The sequence below is a fragment of the Dendrobates tinctorius genome, unplaced genomic scaffold, assembly GCF_039654945.1.
Source record: "Dendrobates tinctorius isolate UK_male_01 unplaced genomic scaffold, ASM3965494v1 ptg000029l, whole genome shotgun sequence".
In the NCBI taxonomy this organism is placed as follows: Eukaryota; Metazoa; Chordata; class Amphibia; order Anura; family Dendrobatidae; genus Dendrobates; species Dendrobates tinctorius.
In genome coordinates this window covers 11,909,128-11,932,030 of record NW_027361697.1, presented here as the reverse complement: position 1 = coordinate 11,932,030, position 22,903 = coordinate 11,909,128, and the positions used below count along the sequence as shown (strand labels likewise).

Sequence of the window (22,903 nt, the reverse complement as noted above, 5' to 3'; positions counted from 1 at the left end):
CTATAAGAAAATCGTCCAGGTATGGTATTATGACCGTATCGTGAATCCGGAGAAAGGCTGTCACTTCCGCTATGACCTTGGTGAAGACCCTCGGGGCTATGGATATGCCAAACGGAAGAGCCCTGAACTGAAAGTGCCTTAGTGTGCCCTGAATATAAAGTGCTACCCTCAGGTATTTCTGGTAATCTGGATGGATAGGGATGTGATAATACGCATCCTTTAAATCGACTACGGCCATGAAGCAATCTTGATGTAGCAGCTTCACTGCCGTAGTTACTGATTCCATCTTGAAGGTCGGGTTCTTTATCCATAGATTGAGGCGTCTGAGATTTATGATTGTCCTGAACGACTGATCCCGTTTTTTTATTAGGAAAAGGGGTGAATAAAACCCCTTTCCTTCCTGTAAGCGTGGCACCTCGGACAGTACCCGCTTGTCTATCAGGCTCAGGATTTCTGTTTCTAAGGCCAGTTGTTCTTCGGTCATCTTCCTGATAGGTGTGATGACGACCACGGATTTTGGCTGACGAATAAAGGGGATTTTCAGGCCTTCTTTTAGGATGCTCAGAATCCAGGTGTTGGAGGAGATCTTTTCCCAGGCCTGGAAAAAGAGTGCCAATCTCGCTCCTACTGGAATACTGGCGTCACTGTGGTGACTTTTTGGAGGTGGAGGTGCCTCCACCAAACATAAACCCTGATTCTTTCTTTCTTTTATCCTCCCATCTTCTCCTGTCAGCGGGAGGACGCCCTCTATTGAATCTCCCCCTCCGAAAGGGCTGTCTCCTCTGATCCATAGGGAATCTGGGGAAGCCTTTTTTCTTATTGCCTGCTTTCTCCAGAATATCGTCCAAGTTCTTGCCGAACAGGAATCGGCCATCGCAGGGGAGAGAGCACAATTTGGCCTTGGACTGAAGGTCACCCGGACAGCCCTTAAGCCATAACGCGCGTCTAGCAGCATTTGATAGTGACGCTGCTCTGGCTGTCAATCGCATAGAGTCCGCCGAGGTATCTGCCAAAAAAGCCGCTGCCCCGTGCAAGAGATACATGTCTGATAAGATCTTCTCTCTTGGGACCCTTGACGCCAGCTTCTCTTCTAACTGCTGCAGCCAGATCATGAGGGAGCGTGCCGTGCAGGTGCCCGCTATCGCCGGCTTAAGACCTCCTGCTGTCGCTTCCCATGCGTGCCTCAAATATGAGTCCGCTTTTTTGTCTAGCGGGTCTCTAAGAACCCCTGCGTCTTCCAAGGGCAGGGCCGACCTTTTGGAAGACCTGGACACCGCTGCATCTATTTTTGGGACTTTGTCCCATATTTCCGTATCCTTGTATTCAAAGGGGTATCGTCTCTTAGAGGCGGATGGAAGGGCCCCCGATTTTTCAGGCTTTTTCCACTCCTTCTCAATAAGCGCCTGGATTTTCGCGTTTACTGGAAAGGTTCGTTTTTTCCTCTCCTGAAGCCCCCCAAACATGACGTCCTCTAGGGTTTTAGCCGCCCTTTCTTCCTGTAGGCCCATTGTGGTTCTAATGGCCTTTAGGAGGGCATCTGTATCTTCTACAGGGAAACATGGCTTACCCCCTGTGTCACTATCTGAGGAGGATGATTTTTCCGCCTGAGATGATACTGATGCGGAATCTGAGGGGGAACTAGGGAAATCCTTCCTGCTTTTTTTCCCTTTTTTCAATAAGGACTTAATTGAGCCTTCCATTTCTGACCTGAGGGCAGATATTAGATTGGCTGCGAAACTAGGCGCTTCCTCCGCCATAGTCCGCTGAATGCACGAAGCACAGAGGTCTTTTTGCCAGTCTCTTGCTAGGGGAGATTTACATATAGCACAATCCCTATTGTTCTTCTTGCTTCCCGCTTTTCTGGGCCTTTCCTACAGGGTGAAGCATACAATAGAAAAACCCCCTATTAATATACTGCTGACATTCACGAAGATCACTCACCACCCGTAATCAAGGGTACCGGATTTGGAGGCTGCGTCGGAGCACCTGACCCGCGCTCTTTGGACCTTGAGGAGTGCCCCGACCTGCGGCTGGGGCGACTGCTGCTTGAATGGCTTCCATGCTTTCTGCCAGAGGGCTGTGAGGGAGGCAGGGACGCTGAACGTTCCTGCTCGGACTCCATCTTGCACCGCCGATCTACAGCTGTCTTTCTCCTTTTAAATTGCATGCCTCCGCCTGGTGAGCGTCTTCCTCCCCTCCCCCCTGCGACCGCCGGCCCAGCGCTTCAGAAAGCCGGCCGGCGTCGCACCCGGCGCCATTACACCGTCGCCTTCTGCTGACGTCAGCCGGCGCACCCAGCATTCCAAGCGCCGCTGACGTCAGCGGCCGGAAGACGCCAGCGTCTCTCCCCTACCACGGGGATCGAGATGCGGCGTGCGCGAGGGGAGGGCGGCGCGGTGGGGGCTTCCCGGAGCCACCGGGATCCCATCCACGCCCGCACGAACCCGGAGCCCCAGGGACCCCGGGGACTGCGCTTCCAGGACCCGACGGCCGGCGCTACAAGTATGCTACCTGTTCTTCCCGCGCCGGGACGGGCCTGGGTCTTTATCTTTCTCTTCGCCCATGACAGGCACCGCCACAGTGGGATTCCTTCCAGGACAGGAACCCAACTGAAGCGGGGGAGAGGTGCCGCCCCTTATGTCTCAGTAGGTTCCTGTCCTGGCGGGGCGGATCCCTCTCTCAGGTGGTGCTGTCATGGGTGAAGGGAAAATAGAACTTTTTGGCAATGCAAAGCAACAGTTTGTTTACAGACTGTGTAATGAAGCTTATAAGGAAAAGAACACCCTACCAACAGTTAAGTATGGTGGAGGATCCATAATGCTGTGGGGTTGCTTTGCTGCATCTGGTATTGGAGGCCTTGATCATATCACAGGTATCATGAAATCAGAGAATTATCATGAGATTTTAGAGCAAAATTTCCTACCCAGTGTAAGAAAACTTGGTTTTAGTTGAAGATCATGGGTCCTCCATCAATACAATGACGCAAAGCACACATCCAAAAGTACACCAGAATGGTTGAAAAAGAAAAAATGGACTGTTTTAAAATGACCAGCAATGAGTCATCACCTCAATCCCACTGAAAATCTTGGGGGTGAGCTGAAATCTGCCACTGGGAAAAAGAAGCCTGCAAACATTCAAGAGCTTGAACAAACTGCAAAGGAGGAGTGGGAGAAAATACCAGCTGAGAAGTTCCAAAAGCTTATAGATGGCTACAAGAAACCTTTGGAGGCTGTCATCGATGCCAAAGGGTGTGCAACCAAGTATTAAGTAGGGGTGCCTTCATTGCGGCATATGCTGTTTATTCTTTGAAATTGCAACATGTAAGTTGAAAAACAGTGATTTATTGGTTGTATTATGTTGGACCGCTAACTAAAAATTCCCGAGGATAACACTATGGTACATTTCCATTTATTTCTGAAGATCTTGTACAGTGTATGGAAAAAATGAAGGGGTGCCAATAATAGTGAGCAGCTCTGTAGATTACGGATTCCCTTTAAGTTCATAAAATCTACAATGTATTACACAAATCCCAATATTCATCCCAAAAATAGTATTGTAGGCATTTCCATATAATTGTAAAACAACCTATAAGAAAAGGAAGCTGATGTCCGATCAAATCAGAAATTTTTTTTTTATGAATGCAAATAAAAAAGAGAATAAAACACGTATATAAAAAGGAAAAACTAATTCAGGGTAAGCTACATTACTCAGAAAAATGATTGTAACAATCTTTCCCACATGGACTCCAACAGAGGGAGTAAAAATACTGGTGTAGGTCAAATATAGCCAATATATAAATAGAATGAAAAAGGACAAAGTCACATATAAAAGTTGTACAGTATAGCTCTATACACAAATGATGGACCAATCAGTAAAGTGCAATGCAAAAAATAATTATACACATCATCATGAATTCATATTCATTCAAGTGGTCAATTCATGATGTATGGATAGTGCAAATTCATGCCATTATGCAATACTGGTAGACAAATACAATTCTAGAAAAATATATTTATATAAGCCACATAATTAAAGTGAACGCAATGCTAAATGAAGAATACCTGGCAAACCATCAATTGATCACATCAATAAAGTGCAGTGCAGAACGATATGAAGTTAAAGTGACCAAATATAATGCTATACATACCATATTGGCTACAAGGGCAGACGTTAGTACATCCCATAAGTAAAGTGCGGTGCTAGTAGCACAATACAAAGTCTTATATGACCAAGTGGTCATTATTACCAACACATTAAATGATGAAAAATGCCAAGCACACAATAAAGGGAAGATCAAAACATACAACCTAAGTAGGCAACAGGCCACAATGCGCATTTCGCATCTAGCTTCTTCTTGGGGATATAACCACCCATGAAGAAGCTACTGTAGAAGCGAAACAAGCGTTGGGGGTCTGTTTGCTCACTCCGTTGGAGTCCATGTGGGAAAGACTGTTACAATCATTTTCTGAGTAACTTAGCATACTTTGCATTTGTTTTTCCTTATACCGGGTGAGTCATAAAGGACGGATGTATTTGAAGTGGCTATAACTCACCACCAGGTGGAGGTAGAGATGTGCGGGAGGCGGGGTTATGTTTGTGAGGTGAAAGCATTGTTTTTATTTTAGTTTCAGTTTAAGCTATGGTGCCGTGGACGATAGAACATCGCGTTTTTGCATACGACAGTTTTGTCAAGAATAATGAGTGTATCACAGCCGTTCAGCGTGAGTTTCGGCGTCATTTCAATATTCACAGAAATCAAGCTGTTCCCGCTCGTAACACTATCCTACGTTGGGTTAAAGCACTCCGTACACGAGGTACACTAATGAACAAACGACCACCGGGGGCTCCACGAACGGCACGTACCCCTGAAAATGTGGAACGCGTCAGGCAAGCCATGCTGCGTAGTCCGAGTCGATCTGCTCGGAAACATTCTTTAGAACTTGCCCTCAGTAATCGTACAGTAAGGCATATTTTGCATTTAGACCTGCATTTCCACCCCTATAAATTGGCCATTGTGCAACAGTTGGAGCGCGGGGATTACGCAGCGCGACTGAAGTTCGCACATGAGATGGAAGCAATTATTGAGCAAAACGACAACCTTATTTTATTCATGAGTGATGAAGCTCATTTCCATGTCAATGGCATGGTTAATCAGCAGAACTGCCGTTATTGGGCCTATGAAAATCCGAAAGAATTACATGAACGACCGCTGCACAGCCCTAAGGTAACGGTGTGGTGCGCTATGGGCAAATATGGCGTGATCGGTCCGTACTTTTTCGAAGGCGATAATGGCAATACTGTTACCGTGAACTCACAACGTTATATCGCCATGATAAATAACTTCTTTGTTCCTGAGTTACGACGGCAACATATCCCCATCTCTAGTGTGTGGTTTCAACAAGATGGGGCAACGGCCCACACAGCCGGAGCAACAATGAACGTTCTTCGCCCTCTCTTCCCTGGTCGCATCATTTCCAGGTTTGGCGATATTAATTGGCCTCCTAGGTCCCCAGACCTGTCCATGTGCGATTATTACTTATGGGGTCACCTCAAATCACGTGTATACAAGCTTAAGCCTCGATCATTACAAGAACTGAAGGAAGCTATTCGAGTGGAAGTTGCCCAAATCGACAGAGTTGTGTTGGAACGTGTTGATGCCAACTTCCAAGAACGCCTTTGGAAATGCATCACTGATAATGGCCACCACATGGCAGATGTTGTTTTCCACACTTGAATTTGTCAAATGCTATTAGTATACGTAACCAAATCTGTGAATACATTTATATTTAATAAATATTTAACGATTTTATGATTAGTTTAAAAACGTCCGTCCTTTATGACTCACCCGGTATATACGTCTGTGTTTATTGTCTTTTGTTTACATTAATAAAGATTTTTTTTTCTGATTCGATTGGACATCCACTTCCTTTTCTTATAGGCTTAATGCATTCCACAAGCAGGCCAAGTAGGAAAGATTTTACAAGTCTAATCTACAACTTTCCACACAGAAAGACCAGGCTTGTCTAGCCTTCTTTCGTAGAGCGCACACGGCTCCCCTGCTTCTTGCTTGCCGGGGGGGGCAATGCACTCTGGATTATTGACAGATTAAAACCACCAGCCTAGGAGACCAGCCACCAATGACTGACAGCAGCGATGGTTGGTAACCTAGAGAACAGGTTTGTAAACTATACAGTTAAAAATCCTTCCATTTTTAGAATGGAGAGGATTTTTGATCAGTTAAATTGCAAGAATTCTACTTTTTTTATTATAAGCAATTTGCAATTTTACCCAAATAAGTAGTTGATGCAACCCCTTTAAAGGATGCCATTTTTGTGGATTTACATTGCATAAAAATTCACACAAAAAAAAGTCATGACAAAATCTGAACTTTGCCAGGCCTTCACTCTCCATTATAGACTATGATACCAATACTGTCATAGCATGCTGGATACTTTTCTACCACAAGCTCATGGCTTTCTTGCCCCTTATCTAACACATGTAACTACTTCGCATGCAAAGGGAATTTGTCATGTAAAATAACACCATTAGACTGCAGATATGGGGTTAATGTGCAGGTTAATGGCGTTCTGGCACCATTTGGCGTAAGCACTGAGAGCCCCACTACTGGGAGGAAATTAACTTTTACCCCAGTAGGCTTGCTCTTTCAGATATAGGGGTGGTGCCAGTACAGTTTCAGCTACCTGTTTATAGGGAGCGGCAGCTATAACTGTGCCCACTGACAGCAGGTCACCATTAGAGCTGGCTGTCAGTCAGTGCTGGGGGCACAGTTACAGCATCTGCTCACCATACGACTGAAATCATTCTGGCACCACCCCTATGACTGAAAGAACCAGCCTTCTGGGGAGAATAAGATTCATTTCCTCCCGGCAGCGGGGCTCTCAGTGTGGATGCCTCATGGTGTTAGAACGCTATTAACCTGCAGATTAATCACCTTACCTTCAAGGTTGATAGAGTTATTTTACACAGCAGGTTTCCTTTAAGTCACGAGGTTATCAGACATATTTCAAGGAATGGCTTCTCATAGTCCACTTCCAATTTACAAGCCATCATCTACTGAAGATGCCAATAAGATCACAGACATACTAGTAACCATGTTTTATTTTACTTATAAACAGGACTTAGTCTGTTTTGCAGAGTGTTACCGCCATAGATTACACTTTAGGTGATGACTTACCAATTTACTCAGCAGCTTAGACAGATACATTAAAACGATTTGTGGGATTTTCACAACCATCAACAATAAAGATCCCATGATGGCAGATCCAAGATGATACCAGAACAGAATAGACATGGAAGACAGTATTGGGTGCTTAACTTTCTTTTTATCTCTAAAAAAAAATAAAATAAAAAAAAATGCATTCAATTAAAATACATACAATTTAAAGAGGACTAGTCACCAGATGAATAATGACCATTATTTTTCTCTTATTTTATTCCAGCTGCTCCTCTGAGTGTTCGAATATTTTTTTTTTTTTAAATCCGCCATATGGATCGAGAGATATTGGGCCTTTTTATTTAGTGCTAAGTTTTATGGTCAGTACTACAGAAGAAAATAAAAACCCTCATAGGAGCAAGACATTCAGATATTAGATCAATCTTCATCTAAACGCCTCGAAAAGTGAAATCAATTCATACATCTATATAACTGCCAGAATGGCAATGGCTCAGAACAGAACCTGCTCAGTACGAGCTGGAGTCAGCAGCCATCCTGGACTCCTCTACACACCCCTAGTGACGTGCATTGGATGTGTTCAGCTATATACCAGCATTTCTCTGCTGTCAGATCACAGTCCATCAAAGCCAAATGGACTGATAATAAAAGACAAGCATTTCAGCAATACATTACTAATTTGCAGGTCTAATCGTCAAGTCTTTCTTGTCAAATATCTTTACCAACTTCATCAGAATATAGACTTCCCTTTATACCGTACCTGTGCAAGAACCATGTAACGGTGGCTCCAGAAACGATAAACTGTTGGCATGTAAGGAAGAAATCGCTGGTCCATATGAGGCCAAATAAATGGTACCACCACATATAGCGGATGCCACCCAGCGGCGTATATTCTACTTGTCCATCTGATGACACCTGAGCACTGCCTAGAAAGGGAAAACATTTAGAATTAGCAAAAAATACAGGTGTATAAGATAAATAATAATAATAATCTTTATTTTTATATAGCGCTAACATATTCCGCAGCGCTTTACAGTTTTGCACACATTTTCATCACTGTCCCCGATGGGGCTCACAATCTAAATTCCCTATCAGTATGTCTTTGGAGTTTGACGAAAACAAGTGATGGTTCAATGCTCCAAAAAATTGAATTTCCAGTAATGAAGGGGTATTTCATGCTCGTACATTTACGGCATATCCACAGGATAAATGTATAAGATGGAGGTCCCAACACGCGCCACCGTCCATGGTGAAGTGGTCAGAGTTTCCCTTCTACTGTACTGGGATCACTTCTCCACTGCCAGCAACGTTCAATGGACCCCGTTCTGGCGATATATTTCTGAGAGCCACATCTATTATACATTTCTTGGCCATTCTATAAGTATGCCACGAATGTATACTACTGGAAGCACTTAGGAACTTATCAATTTAAGGCCAAATATATATGTTTACCAAATGGTCTTCAAAGCCTAAGGATAAAGAAGTATCTGCAATCCACAAGACACGAACCTCAACCCGTGCACGGCGTCATTCAGAAAGCAGGAGCCGAGGCTCTGCTGTCTACGTCTCGGATTCTAAGTGACAATGTCGCTCCCCTAACCGCACTGTTAGATAACCGACGACAGACGCCATATGTGGCTGCCAGCTTTCTCCTTTCTGGTGCAGTATTTCTTCCCTGATAATTGTATTATATTTTTCAAAATGGGAAATGAAACTTCAGCCCCCACGTGAGTTATTAAAGGGAGTACCCTGACGACTTCGCATATTATTATCATTGCACATTTTAAGGTAGACTGTCCGAATAGGGTTACTGGAAGCATTCCGGTATGTTTTTACTTTGCACGTATAACACTAAGTCTTGAGCAATATTATCACGGTACATGCGTTTCATCTGAGATCATTTGCATTTATACATCTTTAATCCTGTAATTACTTGCAGCTGTGTCGTGCGTCTCCGTCTCAATCATTCATGCGCTTTTGTTTACACAGGTCAATGTTCCCCAATGGAAGGAGGGTCCATGAGGACTGGGAAAACGTTAAAATGTATTTTTTTTACTGTGCAATTGAAAAGGCAAAAAAGATAAGAGATCTACAAGCTTACGGGTTTCAGGTTGGCAAGCTGAAATGTGCAAACATATACTGTAGATCCTTAATCTTTTTTTTTTTTTTTCTTTTGGCTTTTTCTCAGCATGTTTTTTTTTTTTAACCAAAAAGTCTCACCATGTTTTATTTGCACATTAAAAGCTATGTTTTAACATTTTCTAATTGGTGTCACAGCCCAGTCCTCATGCGCCCTTCTTCCATTTCTGACCTGCAACCAGCCTGGTGTCCTTCTCCTTGCACCACATCCTGACCAGACAAAGGCTACCGGGGCTTCTATTTGTATACAGGTGGTTTTCACACTGAAATGTCCTCCCTGGTAGGTGAGCTAATTACTGTTTTTTCTCCCTCCCAATGTTCCCCTATGGTGAACTTCAGGTAAACTACAAGTTAACAGCACCACCTCTGACATCCCTACTGGTGGTTCTCGGTGGTTGGACTTTCAGGCTCCATATCTCACCATCCACTACGGCTTCGAACGGGAGACGACCATTATTTTACAGACAATCATCGTGGCTTTCTCATACATAAATATCATTTGCAACTATTTAGCATATGATTAGTTATGCAGATTCTTGTCACGTCACTGCATTGTAAAATTTATGTACGAGATAGCCAAGCTGATGGTCTATAAAATGATGGCGGTCTCGCGTTAGAAGCAGTGGCGGATGTGAGATATGGGGCCTGAAAGTCAGAAGTGCAAAACAATGTTACTCTTTTGCTCATCAGTGTATGTCTTATCAGAAAATAAAGGCCATATCATGTGTATTTGCTGCAAGATTTTTTTTGCTTAATGAGAAGAAGGGCAATCTTGCCGACTGACAGCCACCTTTAGGATCTCTGGTTGTGTCAAGTGAGGAAATCGTATACAAGTAAGCCAATGTGCATACATTGGTACAACCATCTAGAAGGCCTTTAGAATAAGAACCTTACCAATAATGCGGATGAACAAATATAAACCTGTCTCTGGCAAATATGTAACCGGAGTGTTTTCACAGACCCTCAAATTTCAAGAAAATAATGCTGCTATACTGACATCTGGTGGTCAAAAATAACACTGCATGACTACCACTCAAATGGGGGGATGATCTAATTTTAGGTATAGAATCATAGAATCGTAGAGTTGGAAGGGACCTCCTGGGCCATCTGGTCCAACCCCCTGCTCAAAGCAGGATTCGCTAAATCATCCCAGTCAGATGTCTGTCCAGCCTCTGTTTGAAGACATCCATTGAAGGAGAACTCACCACTTCTCGTGGCAGCTTGTTCCACTCATTGATCACTCTAACTGTCAAAAAGTTTTTTCTAATATCTAATCTGTGTCTCCTCCCATTCAGTTTCATCCCATTGCTTCTAGTCTTTCCTTGTGCAAATGAGAATAAAGATGATCCTTCTACAATGTGACAGCCCTTGAGATATTTGTAGACAGCTATTAAGTCTCCTCTCAGTCTTCTCTTTTGCAAACTAAACAATCCCAAATCCTGCAACCTTTCCTCATAAGACAGGGTTTGCAGACCGGTCACCATTCTGGTTGCGCTTTTCTGAACTTGCTCCAGTTTGTTGATGTCTTTTTTAAAATGTGGTGCCCAAAACTGGACACAATATTCCAGATGAGGTCTGACCAAAGAGGAGTAGAGGGAAATAATGACTTCACGTGATCTAGACTGTATGCTTCTGTTAATACATCCTAGAATTGCATTTGCTTTTTTTGCTGCTGCATCACACTGTTGACTCATATTCAGTTTGTGATTTATTAGTATACCCAAGTCTTTTTCACATGTGCTGTTGCTTAGGCCTATTCCTCCCATTCTGTATATGCTTTTTTCATTTTTATTGCCCAGATGTAGTACTTTGCATTTGTCCCTGTTAAAAACCATTCTGTTAGTTGCTGCCCAGTTCTCCAGTTTATTTATATCTTTTTGAATGCTCTCTCTCTCTTCTCTAGTATTAGCTATCCCTCCTAGTTTTGTGTCATCAGCGAATGTAATCAGTTTACCCTCAATTCCTTCATCTAAATCGTTGATAAAGATGTTGAACAATACAGGGCCCAGGACAGAGCCCTGTGGTACCCCACTTGAGACATTCTTCCAACTGGATGTGCAGCCATTTACGACCACTCTTTGGGTCCGATCACTAAGCCAGTTATGAATCCACCTAACAGTTGCCTTGTCCATTCCATACTTAGTCATTTTTTCAATAAGGATTGTATGAGATACTTTGTCAAATGCTTTGCTGAAGTCAAGATATACTATATCTACAGCATTTCCTTGATCCACCCAATCAGTGATTCCGTCATAGAAGGAAATTAAGTTAGGCTGACATGACTTATTAGTTACAAACCCATGCTGACTCTGTTTAATCACTTCATTCTTATCCAGGTACTAACATACATATTGTTAAATAATTTGTTCAAAGATTTTTCCTGGTATAGAAGTCAGACTCACCGGCCTATAGTTGCCTGGGTCCACCTTCTTCCCCTTTTTGAAGATAGGAACAACATTTGCTCTTCTCCAGTCTTCTGGGACTTCTCCTGTTCTCCAAGAATTTTCAAATATTATGGAGAGGGGTTCAAAAATTTCTTCTGCTATCTCCTTCAGTACTCTGGGGTGTAATTCATCTGGACCTGGAGACTTGAATTCATTTAGGTTAGCTAAGTGTTTCCTCACTATCTTTCTGTTTATAGATATCCTGGATTCTTCTATACCCTTAATAGGACAGTGAAGAACAGTTGATGTCACATTTCCTTTCTGAGAGAAAACAGATGCAAAATAGGAATTTAAAAGTTCGGCCTTCTCAACATCCTGTCTTCCCATTTCATCATTTTCATCCTGTAAAAATCCTATAGCATCTTTGACTTTTCTTTTACTTTTGACATATCCCCAAAATCCTTTATTATTGCTTTTGACATCGCTTGCAAGCCTCAATTCATTGTCAGCTTTAGTTAATCTGATTTGTGCCCTGCAGGTTCTACAGACAGCATTATATTCTTCTTTAGATATGCCTCCCTCTTTCCATTTTATAAACATTTTTTTCTTCCTTTTTAGCATGTGCTTAAGTTCTGTGTTCATCCATCCTGGCTTCCTTAAATGCTTCCTATTCTTCCCTCTTTTCGGAATTGTTAACAATTGTGCTTTGAGAATTTCATTTTTCAAGATTTCCCATCCTTCCTGGACATTTTTGTCTTTAAGGATATCCAGCCATTGGATCCCTCCAATTCTCTTTCTGAATCCCTTAAAATCTGCCTTTCTGAAATCTAACCTTGACGTCTGAGTCTTCACAGGTCTTCCTCCTCTAGTTATCCAAAATTCTAAAATAGCATGGTCGCTACCTCCTAGGGTCCCAGCCACTTTTACCTCCTCAACCATTTCCTCCCTGTTTATAAGGATTAGATCCAAGGTAGCAGTTCCCCTTGTTTTCTCCCTTACCTTTTGGAAGATAAAGTTGTCAGCAAGAGAGGATAAGAATTTCCTTGACCTGTTAGTTTTGCCTGAGAGAGATTCCCAACAAATGTCTGGATAGTTGAAATCTCCCATGACAACTATGTCATATTTTTGGGAGAACTTGGCCATTTGATGCATAAAGAGTTCATCCATATCTTCAGCTTGCACAGGTGGCCTGTAGTGAATGCCTACAATGGTGTCCTTTCCATTGTTCTGTCCTTGTATTCTTACCCAAACAGTTTCCACAGAACTCCCAGTCTCTGAAGCTTCAATCTCTGTGCAGATATACGCGTTTCTAACATACAATGCGACACCTCCTCCTCGTTTATCAAGTCTGTTTCTTGCAAATAAGTTGTATCCTTCTAGTCTTGTATTCCAATCATGTGTATTGTCCCACCAAGTTTCAGTGATTCCAATGACATCATATTTCTTTTCCTGTGTTAGTAGTTCCAATTCTCCTTGTTTGTTGCCCATGCTTTGTGCATTAGTATAGAAACATTTTAGTTTGTGATTGGTTTCTCTTTCTCCAATATTTTTATTAATTAGATTCTTTTGTCTTTGTTCTTCCTGTTCTTCCTTTCCACTTCTAATAGCAGAGTTCTCAATAGCATTTGTCAGGTGTATGGCTTTTTCTAGTCTTTTGCTTCCCTTCCCATGTTGTTCTAGTTTAAAGCTCTCCTTACAAGTGTAGCAAGACGACTTCCAAATACATGCTTTCCAGTCTTCGTAAGGTGCACCCCATCTCTAGCAAGTAGTCCATCGTATAAGTAGTTCACTCCGTGATCCAGAAATCCAAATCGTTGCTGACAGCACCATCGACGTAGCCAGTTGTTCACCTGCAGAATCTTATTCCACCTCCTTGTTCCATGGCCATCAACTGGGAGGATGGAAGAGAAGACCACCTGCGCTCCCAGTTCTTTCACTTTCTTGCCTAAGTCTTCAAAGTCTCTGCAGATGGTTTCCAGGTCGTTTCTTGCGGTGTCATTTGTCCCCACATGTAGTAGCAGGAATGGGTAGTCATCTGTATTTTTCCCAATTTCTCCAAAGAAGCCACCTACTCCATGTTATCTACAATATATAGCTAACAAAAAAAAAGGTTTCAAAAGAAAATACCAGATGTACATGGCTTTTTGTAAATGTGTTTACATTTCAATTGCAAGGAACTTTCCAGCTGATCATCCTTTTCGTTTTACATCTCCCTCCTCTGGTCCAACACGGTCTTATTTCCTCTCACATCATTTTCTCTGTGTCCAGAAAAAAAAATCTCTTGCGGTCAATTAGGAGCCATCTTCTGTGATCAGCTGTTAACCGCACTGCCGGAGGTTGGATATAAAAGTACACCGAGTAAAACATGACAGGGCCATCCATTGCGTAGTGGTCACTACCTGTTACTGCAGCTCAGATACTATTTAAATGACTAATACTGTACCTAAAAACATGATAATGCGGTTTACTTTAACCCTTTTAACAAAAAGCAGTAAAAGTCCATCTTACTCAGAGGAGATTTTCTCGATGGAGAAAGGATGGGCAGACAGAAAAACTTTGTGCAGAGCTCTGTATCTAGTGTTTTACCTCCCAGCATAGGTTGATTCAGATCAAGACAGCTCAGCTCTGCTGTATAATGTCCCCCATGGGGCTGCAGCTAAAAAGTGAATGAAGAGCAGGCATTCTCCTCTCTGTGCAGTCTATGGGAGACAACATTGCAGCTAGTCTCCTCTCCCATCTCCCTGTAAATTGAAAATTACAGATAGAGCATGCAGCTGGGAAAACTGGTGAGAATGCAGGGTAAAAGCCACATAATGGCCAGAAATGGCGTTATGCCTCGCATATTCAAACAGTACAGTTTTTTCTGAAAAATTACTTGAAAGCACAATTACAGTGTTATAGGAGTAAATTAAATAAATATTTAAACTTCCAACTTAATCCGTACACTTCTAGCAGTGGCGTCAGACTGTGCAATGCGGTCCTGGTCTGGTAATCAAATTAAAGGCATCAATGCTATTGTTAAAAAAAAAATGCAATTAGGATAGTGTAAAAAATACACTCATTGCCTGCCCCTATAAACCACAGCGGTCACCCAACCCTGTCGATAGAAGGCCAAGCACTCGGACTCACCGGAGGTCCCCATGCTGAGAAGTACAGACACCCAAAGGATCCAGTAGAAGAGGAGAATGAGAAAAGTCCAGAGCGGCTGAAGCAGCAGGAAGGGGATGTGGCTGATGAAACTGCTTGCAACTTGAAAAAGCTGAATTGTCATCTGTATCCTCCTTCTCATCAAGAATGTTAAAACAAAAAGCACAATCTGAAATTAAAAAAAAGCAATTTTTTGTTTCTGTGACGGAGCAGAAAAAATGAAACTTGAAAGGAGATGTGAACAGAGGCCCCAATTTATCGACAGCTTGCACCAGAATCCACCTCCCCGCACGTGTACTCCGATTCTCGCACGTGAGAGGATCGGAGCACTGAGCACCGACACATCATCTCACGCTCGCAGAAGAGCAGGAGACGAGTGTCATTAGCATCTCGCATCGGATGTTATACGCTAGGTGTGATTCAGCTTTACTTGGAGCTTCAAAGTACACCTGCCTCATCAGGCGTAAGATAGCTATTTAATACTGCATGTAGTTTATACAGTGAAATGTGGTTACCGATACACTTTAGGAAGAGTAAAAATCAATCACAGAACCAAAATCATGTTCCTGAAATACCGTACAATCCATTTTATAAAATAAAGGGTTTACATAGATTATGTAAAAATGTAGATCATTTACAATTGTTACATATCATTAAACATTTTTCACACTCGGTAAATTACTTACAGATATTAATGTTGAAATGATGGCGAATACAAGCAAAAATTTGGCGTTTTCTTTCTCAGTTTCCAGCTCGTAGCTAAGGTCATGAATATGATCATAGTACAACCACCACAGAACTCCAGTAACAACTACAAAAAGAATTCATGAAATAAATGTATAAAAAAAAAAAATAGAATCATGGAGAGCAGAAACAATTTACCAAAATATAAAAGTATTTATTCTCCAATTACTTCAGAACAAGAAGAACATAACTAACATTGCAGCTAATTAAAACATTAGAAAAACACTATTTAAAAAGGGGCCTTGGGGCAGATGTTGACGGCTAGGACAAGACTTTAATGTCCAGCTTTATAACCTCTGCTGATGGCTGGAAAGAAGCAGGACAACTAGAAAGGTCTTGCTGCCTCCACATGATTAAAAAAAAAAAAAAAAAAAAAAAAACTATTGAAGGGGTTTTCTAAGTAGCCCAAGTTAGCGGCTGTCCATTGCTGGGGGTCCGACTATTGGGTCTCTGAACGATCCTGATGGAGCAGATGTGCGCATGCTTGTCCTCTGCTTCATTCATAGTCTATAGGACCGTTGAAAGCAGAGTAGAACGCTCTGCTATTACAGTCAGTGCCACAGACAATGAATGGCGCCGAGGTCAAACATGTTCACGTCCACCTCCACACAAACTGAAGCTCTGCAGAGTCCCATTCTCAGTGTTCCAGAACCCCAATCTCAGGATCACTACTGGTGCCAGTAATATGGACCCAAGCAATCATAAGTCATCCCCTCCCCACCACTACCTCTCATGGGTTATGAGAAATGGGTTAGAAATGTATTCAAATGTACGAAGGGAATTGTAGAAAGTCGCTGAGAAGCTACTTACATAGTAATCCAAACATGAGCAGGGTTACAAAGATATGGACCAGTAGTGTGCTTATGTAACGAAATGAGATGACCATCACTATCGACAAAGCTGGAGGAGAAAAATAATATAATTCACAGCACAAACATAATTAATCACAGATATTGTGATGAGATCTAGTATTTTCTACGCGCTTATTGACCTAGTAGGAAACAATGGAAGGTGGTGAAGATATACCCAACAGCTCTGCTGCAGGAAACAACATTTTGGAACCTAAAGCCAGTTTATTTTGTATTGCTTCACTCTGCACTGCAAAGAATTTACCTACAGAACACCATGGCTGATGACGGCACCTGTCCATGTAACGTATGGGTGAACCGGGTGCAGTAAAGTGGGACCTGCCATAAGTGTTTGACAAGTACGGATCCCACCTCAGGGTACTTGTATCCATCTCAAAAATGGGGCCCTCATCATCCTCAAAGATGCCACCTTTTTACTCCAGACACCTTGGAGGATGGCCCAGTTGTCGAGACAGTGGCGGGATAAGTCATATAAGTCTTTCGTAAAATAAAAAACAGAAATATGTACATTTTCATACCTACTGCAAGAATGCTCAGACCCACAACGTTGTCTCTGCCGGCCATAATCCCACTAAGTACACGATGAAAGAAGTCCACTTCATTGATCACATCTATCAAAACGGATGCAAATTTGCTATAACAGTCTGGATTTTGAGGAACGCAGCGATTGAAGAGTGGAAAAGATTTGCTGAGAGAAACAAAGCGTAAGCACTTAATAAATGGTAAAGGAAGACAGTGCTTATTTGTTACACGTTTTGTTGTCTTATTATTCCAATTACATTTATAAGGAGTCTATTGATGCGCTAATTCCAAAGAAGCCGCTAACCAGCATTCATATATTTATTTATAAACCACAGACTATAGAGAGAAGAATCCCATCCAGGAAACAAAGCAGCACTCATACTGAAGGTATTGATATTAACACAAGACTTTATTTGGAAAATGTATTTTAATTTAAAGGGAATCTTTCAGTAGGATCGACCCTCCTGAGCCATCTATATGGGCATGTAGGTCATAGGAAGCTGAATAACATGATACCTTACCATCTGTGATCCGATGTCTTATTCCAGAGAAATCCACGTTTCTTAACAAGTAAATGATAAGCTGTTAAGATCTATGGGCCGGACATAGATCTCCCTGGGAATCTACCTCCAAAGTTTATTTTACATGAAAGGAGGCATTACCAGTGTGAAACATGTAATGACTGACAGTCTGTTCTCCTGAGCTACATGTCTCACACTGGTAGCCTCCTCTTTTAGTTACAATAATCTCTGGAGGCAGATTCTCCATGTCCGTCCCATAGATCTTAACAGCTAATTTACTTAAGAAAAAGATGGATTTTTGGTTCTTACCGTAAAATCTTTCTTGGAGCCTTCATTGGGGGACACAGATTACCATGGGTGTATGCTGCTGCTAGGAGGCTGACACTATGCAAAAAACAAGAAAATTGACTCCTCCCCGGCAGTATACACCCACCGACAGATACCAAGTACCTCAGTTGGTGAGAAAGCAGTAGGAGAAGCCACGGAACTATAACATATGTACCAACCCAACAAGGGACTCAAGGACCCAACACGGTACAACTTAAACAGGGAGGGTGCTGTGTCCCCCAATGAAGGCTCCAAGAAAGATTTTACGGTAAGAACCAAAAATCCATCTTTCTTTATCTCCTTATTGGGGGACACAGATTACCATGGGACGTTCCAAAGCAGTCCCAAGGGCGGGAACAGCTATAAGGAAAGAAAGAACAGGAAGGGCTTAGGTCGGCCGATGCGCCACCGCCGCCTGCAGGACCTTCCTACCAACGACTGCATCAGACGAAGCCTGGGTATGAACCCTGTAGAACCTCGCGAACGTATGCAAGAACGACCAGGTCGCGGCCCTGCAAATTTGCAGAGCCGAAGCCTGGTGTCGAACGACCCACGAAGCTGCCACCGCCCGGGTGGCGTGAGTTCTCACTACCGGAGGCGGCCGTTTTTCCTGAAGACGGTATGCTTCCAGAATAGTAGAACGAATCCAGCGAGCGATCGTGGATTTGGATGCCGGAAGCCCTTTCCGGTGACCAGAGATGACCAGCAATGAAACGGATTGACGAAGTGAAGCAGTCCTAGCGAGATAAACACGCAACGCTCTAACAACGTCCAGTTTGTGGAGTGACTTCTCAAGAGGGTGAGAAGGAGCAGGACAAAATGATGGAAGAATGATATCCTCGTTGATGTGGAAGGAGGATACCACCTTTGGGAGAAAAGAAGGAACGGGCCTGAGGACGACTTTATCCTGATGGAGTACCAGCTAAGGAGAACGACATGACAGGGCCACTAATTCAGAAACTCTTCTGATGGATGTTATGGCAATCAGAAAGGTTACCTTCCATGAAAGAAAAGACAAAGGGATGTCTTGAATGGGCTCAAACTGCGCTTTTTTGGAGAGCGCTAAGAACGAGATTGAGATCCCACGGTTCTATCGGTGAATGATGAGGAGGGGCCACATGAGCGACTCCTTGGAGAAATGTCTTAACCTGCAGTAAAGAAGCGAGCTTCCTTTGAAAAAGGATAAACAAAGCGGAAACCTGACCCTTGAGGGTACTGAGAGACAAACTCGAATCTAAGCTAGGCTGGAGAAACCCAGTATGGACGGAATGGAAAAGGACATTGGAAAGACTCTTATCGTCGCACCAACGGAAAAAGGCCTTCCAATGCCTATGGTAGATGCGGGAAGAGGCTGGTTTCCTGGCTTTGACCATCGTCTGAATCATCTGGTTGGAAAAAACCTGATTCTCTTAAGGTTGCGGCCTCAACGGCCATGCCGTTAAATTCAGAGACCGAGAAGTCTCGTGGTAAAGGGGGGCTTGCGAGAGAAGATCCGGACGGTCTGGAAGCCTCCAGGGGACGTCCGCGAACATGTTCACCAGTTCCGCATACCAAGGCCTTCTTGGCCAGTCTGGAGCCACAAGAAACACTGGCACGCCTTCCGATTTTATCTTCCTGACCACTCTTGGGATCAAGGCAAGAGGTGGAAACAGATAAGGGAGTTGGAACTGGGACCACGGAATTACTAGGGCGTCGCAAGCGACGGTTAGAGGGTCCCTGGACCTGGCTACGAAACGCGGAACCTTGTGGTTCATCCGAGATGCCATGAGGTCGACATCCGGATAACCCCAGCGCTGGCATATCTGATCGAAGACTGTGGAATGGAGAGACCATCCGCCTGACGCTAGGCTTTGGCGACTCAAAGTCGGCTGCCCAGTTTTCCACCCCTAGAATGTGAACAGCGGAGATTGCTGGAACGTACTGTTCTGCCCAGCGCAGTATCTTGGCCACTTCTGACATCACTTGGTTGCTGCGCGTGCCGCCATGATGGTTTATGTACTCCACAGCCATGGCGTTGTCCGACTGAATGCGGACCGGCTTGCCGACGAGAAGAGGTTGCCAGCGAAGAAGGGCCAGGAAGATTGCTCTGATTTCGAGAAGATTGATAGGGAGCAGAGCTTCCTGTGGATTCCAGTGTCCTTGGGCCGTTCCCTGATGGAAAACCGCTCCCCAACCTAGAAGGCTGGCATCGGTGGTAATGACTTGCCACTGGAGCGGGAGGAAGGACCTCCCCTGGAGGACTGACGTAGGCGTTGCCCACCAAGTCAGGGAATGCCTCACTGAGAGGGAGGAAAATGGGGTGGTCTATAGACAACGTCGTCTTGTCCCAAGCTGAGAGGAGGGACAGCTGAAGGGGGCGAAGATGAAACTGTGCAAAAGGCACTGCCTCCATGGAAGCCACCATCTTCCCCAGAACTTTCATGCAGAGCCGAAGGGGAATGGGCTTCGGCCGTTTGAGAGCTCGAATCTCTTTAGACAGAGACGCAAATTTTTCCCTCGGAAGAAACACCCGGGCCAGATTCGTGTCGAATTCCATGCCTAGGAAGGTCAGAAGCTGAGTGGGTCTGAGAATGAACTTTTCTTTGTTGACTAACCATCCGAGACGGCCGAGGGTATCCAGGGTTATGTGAAGACTCAGGAGACAGTCTTGACGGGACGAGCCTTTGAACAAGAGATCGTCCAGATAAGGGATGATGAGAATCCCCCTGGATTGAAGGATGGCCATGACCATCACCATCACCTTCGTGAAAACACGGGGAGCAGAGGCTAGGTTGAAGGGAAGAGCCGTGAATTGATAGTGATTTCCCTGAATCGCAAACCGAAGATATTTCTGATGTTGCAAACAAACAGGGATGTGAAGATAAGCATCCTGTATGTCCACAGAGCAGAGGAATTCTCCGGGTTCCATTGAGGCCATCACTGATCGAAGAGACTCCATTTTGAAGTGGAGAATCTTCACATGGCGATTGAGCAACTTGAGGTCTAGGATTGGTCGAAGGGTCCCATCTTTTTTCAGGACTACGAAAAAATTTGAGTAGAACCCTGAAAACCGTTAGTCTGAGGGAACGGGGACAATCACTCCGGCTGAAAAAAGGGAGGAGACGGCTTGAAAGAAACCTGGAACGTGGGACCGCTGTCTTGGGGGTCGAGACAGGAAAAAACGTCTGTTTGGCTGGGAAGCAAATTCGATCTTGTATCCGGATGCCATGATTTCCCTGACCCAAGCATCGTCGACAACAGACAGCCAAGCGTCCGCGAAAAAGGAAAGTCTGCCTCCCACCCTGGAAAAAAACTTCCAGGTGGGGGTGACCCGTCACTTGGAGGAGAACCTTGCTGGGTAGATTTTTCTGTGGACGAGAAGGCAGGAAAGGGCCTAAACGGCCGGAAACCCTTTCTGTTAAAAAAGCGTTTTGGCCGAGACTGAGGGAGAGAAGTGCTCTTACCACCAGTGGCATCCAAAATTATTTGATCTAGCTTGGCTCCAAAGAGCCGAGAACCAAGGAAAGGCAGATTGGTACGTGACTTTTTAGAGGTGGTATCTGCATTCCATGACTTTAGCCAAAGGACTCGGCGTACGGCTATTATGTTGCTGTTAGCCCTTGCTACGCACCCAGCCGCATCCAAAGAGGCGGCTAAGAGGTATTTACCCGCATGATTAATTTGATCTGCTAGATCTGCCAGCTCGTCCTGGAGAGCTGCCGCTAAGATGCCTCTGCGAAGAGTTTTTGCCCAAGCTGAAATGACTTTGCCACCCAGGAGGAAGCGAAAATAGGACAGAGAGGCGCCGGATGCCTCAAAAATAGACTTAGCCAGAGATTCTATCTGCCTGCCTGTTGGATCCTTAAGCGATGCCCAGTCCGGAAGGGATAGAACCGTCTTAGAGGCTATACGAGAGACGGGAGGATCCACCTCGGGGGCTTTGGTCCATTTTGTGAGCAGATCTACATCAAAGGGATACAGGACATCTAAGTACCTGCGGCCTGAAAAGCGTTGTTCAGGGTGCTCCCAATGTTTGGTTAGAGTAGTATCGAACTCCTTGTGGTTTGGAAAGGTTCGGGATGGAGGCCTCGCTCGTTTAAATGGAACAGAACATTCCTGAGGAGGAGGTTCGTCCTGCTTAATTTCCAAGGTTTGGAAGATGGCAGAAAGAAGACTATCGACCATATTCCGCGTTTTAGATATATTATCTGCTTCTGAACTAGATCCCGATTGGGGATCGTCGTCAGACCTGGGGCCGTCCTCTGAAGACGGAGAAGGACACCTGGGAGAAGCCGACGGGCCTAGCGAACTGGAAGACGAGCCAGACAGAACATGCTTCCTAGAAATCCTACTTGGCCTGTCCCTCTGAAGGTCGCGGTCAGGTGAGGATGACTCACCCTGAGAGGCGGTCGGTGCACAGGTGGCTGTAGATAGCTGAGGCTAACGTTCTAGGACCTGGACCAGGGACTGAGAGACTCTAGTCAGATCGAAGACTGACTGGGACATTGCAACAGCCCACTCTGGGAGAGGGGAAGTGCCCTCATCCCGGGAATCGGTGTGCTCCTGAGAGGCCAACATAGCTGAAGGGCTGCAGGACAGGCAGAGGGGAGACGACTGACCTGACGCCCACTTCCTTTTACAGCGTGCACAAGCGTAGTGGATAACGGTGGGCTTGAAAGATAGCGCCGTTGAAGGGTTAAACATAGGTATGTTGAGCACAATGGCTGCACTAAAGGCTGCACTAAATAGTAGGGCTGCAGAGGAGAGACAATTTTTCCATTAAGCGCCGAGCCTACCGAAGTTCTGACGAGCTGGACCCTGACGTGTCCCCCAAGCAGCGCAGGAAGCCAGTGAAATTGCAGAAGGAAGCTGGCTGTGATCTCGGTGGGCGGTACGTGCCGTCGTGGCGACTAGGCAATGGCAGAGGAGGGGCGCGGTAAAAATGGAGATTGACATCCTTAAAAAGAAAGTAGCGCTGTGATTGGTGTGAAATGGGCGTGAGAAAAAGCGCGCCCAGAGTGGAAATTCACGCCCAGAGAAAAGGGAGCGCGCTCAGAACAGGGAGGAGGGAGCGCGCTG

The 22,903-nt window shown here is 44.4% G+C and overlaps 1 protein-coding gene across 4 annotated transcripts in view; it reads right to left on the bottom strand.

Moving 5' to 3' along the window:
* SLC44A3 (solute carrier family 44 member 3) overlaps positions 1–22,903 on the bottom strand; it is a 157,699-nt gene that overhangs the window by 79,247 nt on the left and 55,549 nt on the right. For all 4 annotated transcript variants that reach the window (XR_012231418.1, XM_073571389.1, XM_073571387.1 and 1 more), the window contains 6 exons: positions 16,994–17,163; positions 16,417–16,506; positions 15,549–15,673; positions 14,845–15,031; positions 7,953–8,118; positions 7,196–7,349 (listed from right to left, as the gene is read on the bottom strand). Coding sequence is in view for 3 of the 4 variants with exons in the window: in XM_073571389.1 (XP_073427490.1) it covers positions 7,196–7,349; positions 7,953–8,118; positions 14,845–15,031; positions 15,549–15,673; positions 16,417–16,506; positions 16,994–17,163 (892 nt within the window). In the remaining variant the exon portion in view is untranslated. The remainder of the gene's footprint in view (positions 1–7,195; positions 7,350–7,952; positions 8,119–14,844; positions 15,032–15,548; positions 15,674–16,416; positions 16,507–16,993; positions 17,164–22,903) is intronic.